Below are 13,478 nucleotides of genomic sequence, written 5' to 3' on the forward strand. Positions count from 1 at the left end.
GCCAAATCCAACTTTTTAATGAGAGGTTCATGGAGACGCTGGGTGATGTGCAGTGTTTAGTCTGCTTCCTGTCCACTCTGGAGCATTGCTTGTAGTGTGTTTTTTTACAATGCTGTCCTGTAAAATAATATCATGTTTGCTACTCCCTAGTACAGTGCAGTCTTTCCCCTGTCATTTGAAAGAAAGCATGGCACCAAATAAAATAAAATATATTTGTGATGATGTAACCCTTTACTTGTGTAGTAGATTCCTGTCATGTGAAGAAAAAAGATGACTCTTGCTCTCTGCCATTTGATCCTGGTCCTTCCGTTTTGTCTCTCTGTAGGGTTCCCAGTAACTGGGCTCTAGTTTTCCACATGACTTACTCACACTGTTTCACACCTCGTCCTTTGCTTGGGCTGCCCTTTCCAGAATCCCCCTCACATCCCGGCTCTGTACTCTGTCTTCTGAGACACAGCCCTTTGTCACAGCCTGCCTTGAGCTTCACAGGCTCACCTGCCTCCTCTCTCCTTTGTGCCCTTGCGGGGCTCTGTCCGCTTCAGTTGCAGAGCTGTTGAAGGACACTTTTCTGCCCTCTTGTTTGTTTTCACGTGTCTCTGCCTTGCCTAGAACACAGAACAGAATCGCTCTTTTCTTTACATTTCTAACTTCTCCGAGGACAGTGTCTATGATTTTTTAGACAGCAGTGAATGTTTATCATCTTACTGATTGGCTGAATGACCAAATAAATGAATATGTTTTCTGAAGTTGGGTTTTTGTTTTGTCTTGTTTTTATAGGAAGGAGCCACAAAGCCAGAGATTGTAGACAAAGAAAGTGATACAGATATTATTGAAAGGGCACCACAAGAGCAAATAAATCATGACCATTTGAGTTCTGTTGATGCAACACACAAAAATAATAGAAGTGGTAAGTTAGTGAATGTCTGTGGATTTTTTTTCTATGCTTAAAAGCGCAAATAAAAACCTTTAAAGTGCATAGATGCAAATATGGCATCCATTTCTTTTTAAGTGTGTTTCTTTTGCTCTCTTTCTTCAGAAGTGTCCCAAGTACTACCAGCTTTTTCTTCCTGAAAATGCTTCAACCCTCTGAAATTCTTTTCCACTAGTTCATTTTATTGAACTATTTGTGGGTAGAGATAGACATATATGTATTAAAATTCATACTAGTAAATGTTCTCATGAATGTATCTGTGATTCCATTTTATAGATATGATGTCAGCCTTAGGTTTGGGAGAAGAGGAAGATATAGAATCACCTTGGGATTCTGAGGTACTGTCTTCTGTTATTATTTTGAAATGTAAACAACCGAGTGATGTAAAAACATAAAAGCAGAAGATGCTGTGACTTTCTCACCTTTGCATTTGCCCATCAAATTTTTAAAATTTTTAATCTGATTTTAATCTTTGTTTTTAATTATTGATTTTTAATCACTAAGATAATTCTGTGTTAAATACTACCACATAGTACACTTTAGCTAATTTTCAAGGTTTACGTAATGAAATTAGTGTAATATGGAAATCAAGGCTTAGAAGTCATAAGGAATCTGTTTGTGTTCTGAAGTTACATTTATCTAAAAACTGAAGCATTGTTCCAGGTGAGTCTATGATCAAATGTTTCTTTCTTTCTTTCTTGGTCTCTTCATTTCTTCCTTCAATTTTGATTGGAGTACAGTTGATTTACCATACTGTGTTAGGTCAGGTGTGCAGCGAAGTGAATCAGTTTTAGACTCTTTTCCTACATGGGCCATTACAGAATAGTAAGTGGAGTTCCCTGTGCTGTGCAGTAGGTCCTTAGTTATCTGTCTTATACACTGTAGTGTGCAGTGTGTTTGTGTCATCCCCAATCTCCCAAGCGAATGTATGTTTCTTTGGTACATGTGCACGTGTAAAACTGCTAGAGAGGGCCAGAGAGAAATGGGTTGGATTGTGGTTTTTTACCACAACATTGAAAAGATAGTGCTTGAAACTTAAAAGTATTATTACGTTTGGATTGTCAAGTTAATCTGCAAGGAACATTTCAAGAGAAGCAAAAGCATAGGGAATAGTAAGAAATATGTGGTATAATAACGGCAGTTAGCTTTGCTTTGTGATGTTTTAGTAAGTACAAAGCATTTTGGATAGTTTAACCAGCACGCGCAGAGAACCTTTATGGCAGCCGTATGGTAAAGTAACAATGCTCTGCTTGAAGGTGGCAGCTATGGAAGGAGATGAGAAAGGCCTGATCTCTTAGATGCAGGTAGCCACTGCCTGGTGATACAGCACTGTGTTTGAAGTCAACATCCTGAATCTGTCACTTAGCAGGTGTGGGATCTTGGCAAACCTGTCTTAACTGGGTTAAATGTAGGCAGTTTTTAAAAGTAGGATATTTTCTTCAAAAGGAATTAGGAAATCTTCCTGCAACTATTCATTTTAACAGAGTATCTCTGAGAGCCTTCCACAGAAGTATGTGGATCTTTTATCTGGAGCTGCTGGTCAAAGAGGAAAAAATACGTTAAATGGACAAGTAGAAGGTAAGAACTCTATTTTATGGAAAAGTCATTTGACAGAATGTTGATATAAAATGGAAATGCTGATATATTCTAATAGGCAAAGAAAATCACCTGTCAGATGTGTAGTGAGGTAAAAGACGAGAAAAGGAGGGAAATAGTGTATCTTATCAGGTGTCAGCCACAGATTAAATTGAGAATCATTTAAGGAGCTAAGTTATTTAGCTCCTGGACTTCCTTGGCGGTCCAGTGGTTAGGACTCTGTGCAGTTAAGAGTCTCTAGTGCAGGGGGTGCTGGTTCGATCCCTATTCAGGGAACTAAGGTTCCATTTGACACATGGGCCAAAAAAATAAAAAATTAATTCTGTTTCGAGATACTCTATGACCTAAGGAAGGTTAAAAAAACACGAGGAAAGAGGGAATGAAGGATTAGAGAGACAGAGGGTGTAGGGAGGAAATGAAGGAAAGGAAGCACAGGTCTGTGGGGAAGGGGACAATAAGTAAGATAACTCTTTAGAAAAAGGGAGAGTATTTGATATGGATGATGCATTTGAAGTGAGCTTCCAGCACCAAACGTGTCAGAGAAGAACAGCAAAGCTTTCCCCTCTTCCTGTTTTCCTCATTGTTAGGAAGGCATTCAGGATTGCGGTTCCTGGGCGTACAGAGCTGTGTGTTATCCTCTGTGGAGGAGCACAGGCATAGGTGCTCAGCTGTAAATACTTGCAAATTGGTGTCATAGAAATGTTGCTGCTTTATAGGATGGTGTCACGTAGGCCAATAAAAGAGAACTAGAAAGAAGGAGTGAGCAGGGGGCATGATAGGGAGATCAAGGAACCTACAGCCTGATAGTCCACTGGAAAGTTTCCAACCTGTAATGCAGTTTCACTTTGGGGGTAAGTGTTAGAATGAGGAAGTTGAGGCTAAGATTTCAGGAGAATAAATTAAGTTGAAGTAATGTAGAAGCAGACTCAGTATAGACCAGAGTTTCTCAGATTTTAACTAGTAGCCTGGGGACCTTGTATGAAGTGCACATACTGAGCAGGAAGTCTGAGAATCTGTGTTTCTAACAAGCTCTCTGAGTAGCAAGGGTGTAGCCTTACATTTAGAGAAATCTGGAAGTAGAGCTTTGGAGAATTCAGGACATAACAGGATAAAGGAAAAACATTATTTTGTTGTTCTTTCTAAACATGTCTATAGCCAGAGGGAAGCAAAGAGTTGAAGTAGCAATTACAGGTGTAAGATACCATTGCTAAGCAAAGAGGGAAAAAGAAGTGGTGGGGATGATCCATAGAAAGAATGTAAAGGGGGAAGAATTAAGACCACAGATCCAGAGATTACCCTTTATAGAGGGAAGACTCTAGTGAAAGGACAAAGGGAGGAAAGTAAGGCCTTAGGGAGGTGAGTTTGGAGTTGAGGAAACTTGAAGGAACTCCTCCTAGATGGCTTCAGTGTATTTGCAATGAGAAGAGATAAGATCATTGTTGCTCCAGAGAATACTGGAGGTGGGAGGGGGTGCTAGAAGTGGGGGAAACTCCAGCCACTCCAAATACCTATCAGGCATCAAAGATATATGTTGTATTGGTATTTGTTATTCAAATTAGATTAATGTGAATATGGGGTCATTGACTTTTTTTGATAGTTGTTTCACAGAACTCCTTTGAAGCAGTAGCATGGTGTACCAAACCAAACTAAGTTTTGAAACAAAACAGATTAATAGGGTTCATTCCCTAAATACTAGAATTGTTAATTTTTGATAAGTACTATACTGATTTTGAAACATGCAAAATTTTTAATATCTTATAATTGTGTGACAGTTAAATTTATTATTTCCTTTTTGATAATTGTATTTCAATATTGAGAACTTATGCATTATTTTCTAGATGTGTCTTATATACCTTCTTGCATGATTGGATCGAGAAACTTTAAGATGGCTAAACTAGAGGAGCCAAGACATGTAGGCATACCAGTAGCCCACATGGGTATGAAACAAAGTGAATATTTTTATGAACCATTATTCTACAAGTGTGTATCCTAGCTAATCAGTTCATTACTCTTTCTCTGATAAGAAATGAATTATGCATTCAGTTGAACTGTCATCCCAGCTGTACACTTCTTAAATGACTGGACAGATTGAAGAACATGATAAATACTTGTAGTATAATGGTGGAAATGATACTGCTGTATTGCATTCAAGATAATGCTGTTGCATTTTCCCATCTACTTTCACATTTATCTTCTTGGGGTCATGATTTATTCCTCTGATTAACATCACTTTTCTCATCAGTCGGCATGTTCACATTGGTCTGTGTCCACTTTAATATTTTATAAAGTCATTGAAAATGTAATGTTACTTTTGAAATCTTAACTGCATGTTTTGTTAAACCTTTATTTCTATTTTTTCTTCACTCTCTATAGTGGATTCGTAGTCTGTCTTGCTGGTGTCCTAACATCCCCCTGAAAACAAGACACTGAAACCGAATGTATTCACTGCCAAGGCTGAGCACAAGGATTTCGGCTCAGTACTAACTCTGCATGAATGTAAAGCTGGCTTTCATATTTACATGTAATTAACTCTTATGTCCCTTTTGCCTTTTAGATTCTCCTGAGAAATATCCTAACGTGAAGGTAAAATCGTTTATGTTTTTATCTTGAATTATGAACTGTGGATTGTATCAAAGGTACATTATTTATTAATCAACTTGTTTCCAAACCCATTCAGCCTGCATTCTTAGTGAAAGATTCTGTTCCTAGTAAAACAGTCGGAATGAAGGATTTACAAACATCTAGTTCAGGTAAATTTTGCAATACACACGTAACTCTGAAAAGAGGGAAACTGAAGTATTTGAAATGCTCAGTCTTCATACTGCTGACTTTTTTTTGCAAATTTAATTGAAGCATTTGACATACATAAGGCATATGTTATTATTGGTATCCATGTTTTAAAAAAAAGATAGGTACAAGCATAAGAACAAGAAATTTTTAAAATGTAAACTTGAACTCAATATGTTTCTGTATATGTTTCGATACCCTGAAGTTCTCAGTTTGCAGTCTGTATACTTCTTAGGGATTCCCAGAAGTTAATTATTAGATCCTAAGATTTTTCCAGTGTCCAGAAATGCTTATTTGAACTCTGACCTTTACCTAGAGTAAAGCTTCTCTTGCTAATATATCAGTTGTATTTCAGCTTATAATTATTTCATTTTAGTGTTGTTACACAGATGAATGTAGGCCAGCCAGATGTTTTGTTTAGCAGACTTTGTGTGTGTGTTGTTTTTGTGGTATCTTTGATTATTAGAAGTAGGGGAAGTACTCATACTTTAATGACTTTTTGATAGACATAATCTTTTAAAACAGTGATTCTGAAAGTTTTGGCTTTAGGATCCTTTTATACTTCTAAAAATTATTGAGAATGCAACGGAACTTTTGTTTTAAGTAGGTTGTATTTATTGATGTTCACTGTATTGGAAAACAAAGCTGAAAAACTTAAAATACAAGAACACAGAAGCATAATGGCTAATTCCATTTGTCATTTGAGTTATAATATCACATATCGTGTCTCTGAAGAACTCCACTGTGCACTCAGAAGAGAATGAGAATGGAAGTAACATTTAGTGTTGTTGTGAAAATAGTTCTGACCTCTTGGACCCCCTGACCCAGTGGGTCTCTGGACTTCAGGGAGTCTCAGGGCACACTTGAGAACCACAGTTTTAAACTGTTGAAGTGGTTAGATGTGAAATGATAAAGGGGACCTTGAGTTGAAATGGGGTTTAAAGTTTCACTTTTACATTTCTTGCTTGTTTCTTTGACTTCTCTTAAGAAATTCAGACCTGACAGCTTTTTTTGTTTTTGAAGCAAACATTTTTGTGTTGTATTCATTCTTGCCTCATGGTGCTCTGTGCTCTTTGGATCCAGTGTGGTCCTCGACTCATCCTATTTTCACGTGGAAACAATTAGTCACACACAAGCCTATCATTTCTTATATAAGTTTATGATGTTTATCCAAGGCTTAAAAAATGGGTTCTGAAGATATTGATACATTGAAAAAAGGCTGTCTCTTTGTAATTAAAGTAGTTGCTGTTGGTGATGTTCAGTCGCTAAATCGTGTCCATCTCTTTGTGACCCCATGGGCTTTAGCACGCCAGGCCTCCCTGTCCCTCACCATCTCCCTGAGTTTGCCTAGTCATGTCAACTGAATGAGTGATGCTATCCAACCATCTCACCCTCTGCTGTCTCCTTCTCCTCCCCTCAATATTTTCCAGCATCAGGGTCTTTTCCAGTGGTTGGTTCTTCACATCAATCACGTGCCCAAAGTATTGGAGCTCCAGTTTCAGCATCAGTCCTTCCAGTGTGTATTCAGGATTTATTTCCCTTAGGATTGACTGGTTTGGTCTCTTTGCTCTCCAGGGACTCTCAAGAGTCTTCTGTAGCACCACAATTTGAAAGCATCATTTCTTTGGCGCTCAGCCTTCTTTACGGTCCAACTCTCACATCCCTCTGTAACTACTGCTAAAACCATAGCTTTGACTGTACAGACCTTTGTCGGCAAAGTGATGTCTTTGCTTTTTAATACATTGTCTTGGTTTGTACCATTAATTAAGGTAGTACCATTCAATAAAAGTGTTTTTAAAACCATGGTCTCTAGAACACACAATATTGTCATGCATAATTAAATGTAAAATAAATGCCATAAATTTTGTTAATAAAATATTTGTATGTTGAGGAAAAATAATTATTAATAAAGTTCTTATGGAATACAGAATATGTAATAGAGACTGAGTGAATCAAAGTAAGTAATACTAGAAAATTAGCAAGTAGAAAAAATGAGACACTAGTTAACGTCTCTTCATGAATGGCAGTGAAGTGTAAGATATAATAAGCTCTGAAGGACTACTGAGTTTGAGGGGAGAGGAGGACATGGAACTAATTCTCTGAGGTAAGACTGTACAAGTTAGTCAGAGTAGTATTCTTATTGACATTCTAATAAATGGAAACTGTTTTCAGATTTTTCAGATTCCGATTCTCCTAGTTTGAGCCTCAATAATGAGACTTATCAAAGAGCGGGGCATTTAAAAGTTGATCAGTGTTCACCGGTGTCACAGTCAATGACCAAAAATCAGTCAGCATCCACAGAATTTGGACAGATGACTGTAATAGATAAAAGATGACTTTTGGAGCGGTGTTTCTGGGGAATTACACGCTCCATGACCTGTGCCAGTTTCAGCTGCCAGAAAACAGAAAAAGCAAACAAGGTAACGCAGAAGCCCAGGGCACCCAGCTGTGGGCCACCTGGGCACGGCCTAACCGTTATTCTGACGGTTCCAAATTAGATTTTGTGGCAAAACCTACCTTGTGCTGACTCCTTTTATGCAACCTACAGCCAAGCAATACCTCTTAGTGAGGTGTTTGCATTCTCCCTCTGACCGTAGTAATACAATAAATACAAAGAGAGTTAGGAGAAAGTAAGTTTGTTTCGCCTTGTATTTAGCATACAGCTGAGAGTGGGTAGCAGGATTATATTTAGAACTCTGGGACCAGTTGGGAGACCCAGGTAGACATCTAGAGATTGCCTTCTCAAAATGTAACTTCATAGCAATATTGAAGGAGTACTGTATCATTTAAAAGCAGTATATAGAAAGTCAATTCTGATTCTACTAGGATGCCCAGTCTATTGAGTAACCATGTCTAATATGTGTTGTTCATAAATACCAATTATTTTAGCACCTTTAATCTGTCATATAATCAGAAATCATATACTGTTTCTTTTTTTCACACCTAGTTTTTTCTTTTCTATCCTCACCTATAGGGTTAACTTTGCATTTACAAAAGATTCTCAGTTATTTCCTAGAATAGTGACTACAAGCTATAAACTCAAAGTGTTTTGTTTTGTTTTAATCTATAGAAGTGACTTGTTTGCCCTTGTTTCTCCATTAGCTTGGTATGTCCACGAAACACAAATTCAGATAAAACCTATCCAGTCCCTTCAACAAAGGAAGATGTGAAATAGGAAAACTACAAAATAAATAGAAGCAACGTCAGACCGTTCATGTAGATCGTTTCTCATCTCAGTCGATACCTTTTAGAAAGTAACCAGCAGAGTCTACTTCAGGGCCCCCGGATTTGTATGTTTATTCATTTCATAATGATTTATTCTATACTGGACTCAGAACATTTTATATCCTAAATATTTCTGGAAATGCTCCCCCAGTTCAGGCCTGCATCACCTTTGTTTTTTTCCATTAATAATGCCTTCAGATTCATCTCCCTCCATTTGTTTGTATGCCCTTCAAATTCATTCCTCTTGTAGCATTTAGAGTCACCTCTCTCAAAAGCAAGTGTGACTGTGAACCACTCGTCAAATCACAGTAATGTCCAGGCATCATAAAGTGACACGTGAGGCTTTCATAATCTGCTTCTGCCTGACTCTTCATGTCTCGCCCTTTCTGTCGTCTGCTATGGAGTTCTGAATTGCTGGTGATGCCCTCCTGACCTGTCCCTGTACTTTCTCAGATATTCACCCTGTTGAGTGTGTGCTTCTCTCCCCGTCTTGTTACAGCCTTGCATGCCTTCCCTCTCCTTCCCTTGGACTGTGTAAGTCTCCACTCAGGCATTATCTCCGGACATGTTTTATCTACATTTTTCTTTAAACTCCAGAGTCTAGTACAGAGCAGAAAGCTGATAAATAATTATTGAATAAAATAAATAAGGACTAAAAAGTGATTTTTAAGAGCTTGTCCTATGCAGTTTAGGAGCCAAGAAGATAGACATGTGAAAAAATAATTTACAATTCAGGTGATGAAGATACACTAGAAAAATCTATAAAGTACTAAGGTAGCTATAAGGAAAGGGATACCTGTTTATCTGAGGAAAGATAGCTGTAATCAAGGACAACTTCACAAAACAGGTTGAGTCTTAAAAGATGAAAAGTAATTTGTCAGAAAAGTACAAGGTAGCATTTCAGATTAAGGAATTGATAAAAGCATAAAAAGTAAGAGGAATTTTGTAAACCATGAATAATGTTGCAGTTGAAACTTGGCATGTTGTTAAAAAGGTACTGTTAGGAAGTAGATAAGAGAATGTATTGTGACTTTATATGTCTGTCCTGCATTTTGAAATTTTGTTTGGTTTCTGATTGTTTTCTTCATTGATGTTTGGATGATATTGTGAATGAATCTTTGAGCTGTTTGTGTGCCCGTATCCTGGTGACATCTGGTATTTTCCAAATTGTTTGCTGAAATTTTAGATCGTTGGAAGTATGTCTTAAAGAAGTAAATATTCAGTTGAAGATTAAGATTGATTTAAGATGTCATTTGATACAGTGTTTTAAATCTGTTTTAAATAAAGATTATTGTCTTTTATCTAAATATTCTAAATAATTTTAACTAAACATACAGATTTGTCAGCAGAACTAGACTTAGAAATGACATCAGAGGAAGAAGAAGAAAAACCTGTTGGAGATAAAAATAACCATTCCCAGGTATGTAAAAATGCAAATTTAAATTTCTGGTTTAATACTGTTTCCTGTGCTTCAACAGCATAATACAGTGTGTAACAGAGGTCATGACAAATAAAATTACCTTTCAAAATTAGCCTTTTAGAATCAATAGATAATAATTTAATAGTTTTTATGGCACCTTAATTATTAAGGTTAGAATCTTAATATTGTTAGAATCCATTATACTTATAGTTTGTTTTTGGAATTGAGGGAAAAAAATTTCCTGACTGTTGTTTACTTCTTCCATTTTTATAACTTCATTACATGATTATGAAGGTGATATCAAATACTGACTTGTAAGAGTAAACAGTTGAAATTATGAACAATATGACAATGATGATTCCTGACCTAGATACATGTAGGGAGAAATCATTCCCAGTGGTTCAGGGTTTTCCATTGAAATTGCCAGTCAGTGATGCCAAGATGAAAGAGTCATTCTGTCTGTGATCTTGGCGTAATTGATTAGGGATGTACATTCAGGGAGAGAGTGGGGTCATAGAATTAACCCAGTTACCTATTAAGAGAATCAAAGCTTCCAGATTGGACCTTTGTTGTTAGGGCACAAATAATAACTTTCTAATTTATCTCATTTTGGGGTGAGAAATCAATAAGTATTACAAAAAAGCTTTATCCACTTTGATTGGTGGATATTAGAATATAATATAACTGAATGTAGGGCCTTCTTTGGTAGCTCAGCTGGTAAAGAATCCACCTGCAATACAAGAGACCCCAGTTCATTTCCTGGGTCAGGAAATTCCCCTGGAGAAGGGTTCAGCTACCCACTCCAGTATTGTTGGGCTTCCCTGGTGGCTCAGATGGTAAAGAATCCACCTGTAATGTGCAAGACTTAGGTTTAATCCCTGGGTTGGGAAGATCCTCTGGAGGAGGACATGGCAACCTACTCCAGGATTCTTGCCTGGAGAATCCCCATGGACAGAGGAGCCTGGTGGGCTACAGTCCTTAGGGATGGAAAGAGTCAGACATGACTGAGCACACACATAACTAAATGTAAGCAGGTAATATGTATTGATGAATAACACTATCATAATATATAATTTGCATTAAAATTTAGGGATTTGTTCCTGATTGTTGTTGTTTGATTTTGGCTCCTAGTAATATAAAGTTTATCTGTTTTGCATGTATGAGTCCTTAAAAAAAAAATCTTACAAATGTGCTGTAGGGACTCTCTATTTAAGATACAGTGAGGTGAAATATTTTTAAGTGAGGAAGCCTTTATAACATTAAAAATCACCTAATTAATTTTTGGTAGGTTTAACATATATGAATTACTTAATTCAAACAGTGACAAAATTGGGTTTGTGAGTTCATGTTTTTCCCCTATTTTAGGCTAAGGCAAGTTATTTTTCACTTCCTACTTGTGATCCAGTGATTTGTGAGTAGCTAAGCATAGATTAAGAAATTTAAGAGTTAAATTTTAATAAATTTTAGATTTCCAACATGGATACTTCAGGATATTTTTAATGACAAATACATGCAGTTCCTTCCCTTTGTGTATTTAATAACAAATTTAAAAACAATAAAAATAAAATTAAAAATAGAATAAACAATATAAAACAAAAAAATAAAAAATTTAATAACAAATACATGTACTCCCTTCCCAATACATGTATAAGGCTTCCCTTGTAGCTCAGCTGGAAGAGAATGTGCCTGCAGTGCAGGAGACCTGGGCTCGATTCCTGGGTTGGGAAGATCCCCTAGAGAAAGAAAAGACTGTCCACTCCAGTATTCTGGCCTGGGGAACACCATGGTCTGTATAGTCCATAGGGTTGCAAAGAGTTGGACACAACTGAGTGGCTTTCACTTAAACTTTCACATGTACTCCCACATATTCTTTAATCCTCACTTGCAGATGTTTCTTTTGAGACAGACTTTTCCATTATGTTGTTTACTAAAATGTAGTAAGTTTTGACGCATGTGATTTTGTCACATAGGTAGTATAAACTCCCACCCCCAAAAAATTATCTCCAAAGGAGAAAACTGAGTTTTGAGATGCTGTGCGATTTTTCTTCCTTCCAGTAATAGATTTTTAAATTTCTTTAACAAATGCTTGATAGCTCTTTTGTGTAAGAGGTGCCTTGACTGAGTTTTAACAACAGACACAAATCTGTAGGTATTCTTCTTTAAAAGAAAAAGGAGATCAGCCCTATCCCCAGCTAAGGCATTAAGTTACTTGGGCAAGGTCACGCTTTTAATTTATCTGATTCATTTGATGAATTCATTTGGTAATTTATTGGATTCAGGGTTACAGAATTTTATCATCTCTTTTGGTGCCATAAAATGCTAGGGAATGCCACTTTTAGGGGCATTGAAGAAATCATTTAGTTTATCTTTGTGTATGATGTTAAGAAGGGTTCTAATTTCATTCTTTTACATGTAGCTGTCCAGTTTTCTCAGCACCATTTATTGAAGAGGCTGTCTTTGCCCCATTGTATATTCTTGCCTCCTTTGTCAAAACTAAGGTACCCATAGGTGCATGGGTTTATTTCTGGGCTTTCAGACTTGTTCCATTGGTGTATATTTCTGTTTTTGTGCCAGTACCATACTGTCTTTATGACTGTAGCTTTGTAGTATAATCTGAATTCAAGAAGGTTGATTTTTCCAGCTTGATTACATTAAAATGGATTAAAGACCTAAGTGTAAAACTAGAAACTATAAAACTCTTAGAGAAAAACATAGGCAGAACACTCAATGACATAAATCAAAGCAAGATCATCTGTGACCCACCTTCTAGAGTAATGGAAATAAAAACAAAAGTAAACAACTGGGACCTAATTAAACCTAAAAGCTTTTGCACAGCAAAGGAAACTATAAGCAAGGTGAAAAGACAACCCTCAGAATGGGAGAAAATAATAGCAAATGAAACAACTGACAAAGGATTAATTTCCAAAATATACAAGCAGCTCATACAACTCAATAGCAGAAACACAATCCAATCAAAAACTGGGAAAAAGACCTAAATAGACATTTCTCCAAAGACGACATACAGATGGCTAACAAACACATGAAAAGATGCTCAACATCACTCATTATTAGAGAAATACAAATCAAAACTACAATGAGATATCACCTCACACCAGTCAGAATGGGCATCATTAAAAAGTCGACAAGCAATAAATGCTGGAGAGGGTGTGGAGAAAAGGGAACACTTGCACTGTTGGTGGGAATGTAAATTGATCCAGTCACTATGGAAGACGGTATGGAGATTCCTTAAAAAACTAGGAATAAGACCACCATATGACCCAGCAATCCCACTCCTAGGCATATACCCTGAGGAAACCAAAACTGAAAAAGACACATGTATCCCATCATTCATTGCAGCACTGCTGCTATAGTTAGAACATGGAAGCAACCTAGATGTCCATCGATAGATGAATGGATAAAGAAGTTGTGGTTCATATACACAATGGAATATTACTCAGCCATAAAAAGGTATGCACTTGAGTCAGTTCTAATGAGGTGAATGAATCTAGAACCTATTAT

General features: G+C 36.9%; 1 protein-coding gene across 1 annotated transcript in view; it reads left to right on the top strand.

Moving 5' to 3' along the window:
- Positions 1-13,478, top strand: part of LOC113903636 (ankyrin repeat domain-containing protein 26-like) — a 67,032-nt gene that overhangs the window by 22,072 nt on the left and 31,482 nt on the right. Inside the window, exons 10-16 of the mRNA XM_027560107.1 lie at positions 778-907; positions 1,208-1,269; positions 2,416-2,509; positions 4,366-4,464; positions 5,082-5,110; positions 5,205-5,277; positions 9,877-9,959. Of these exons, the coding sequence (XP_027415908.1) occupies positions 778-907; positions 1,208-1,269; positions 2,416-2,509; positions 4,366-4,464; positions 5,082-5,110; positions 5,205-5,277; positions 9,877-9,959 (570 nt within the window). The remainder of the gene's footprint in view (positions 1-777; positions 908-1,207; positions 1,270-2,415; positions 2,510-4,365; positions 4,465-5,081; positions 5,111-5,204; positions 5,278-9,876; positions 9,960-13,478) is intronic.

The sequence above is a fragment of the Bos indicus x Bos taurus genome, chromosome 13, assembly GCF_003369695.1.
Source record: "Bos indicus x Bos taurus breed Angus x Brahman F1 hybrid chromosome 13, Bos_hybrid_MaternalHap_v2.0, whole genome shotgun sequence".
In the NCBI taxonomy this organism is placed as follows: domain Eukaryota; kingdom Metazoa; phylum Chordata; class Mammalia; order Artiodactyla; family Bovidae; genus Bos; species Bos indicus x Bos taurus.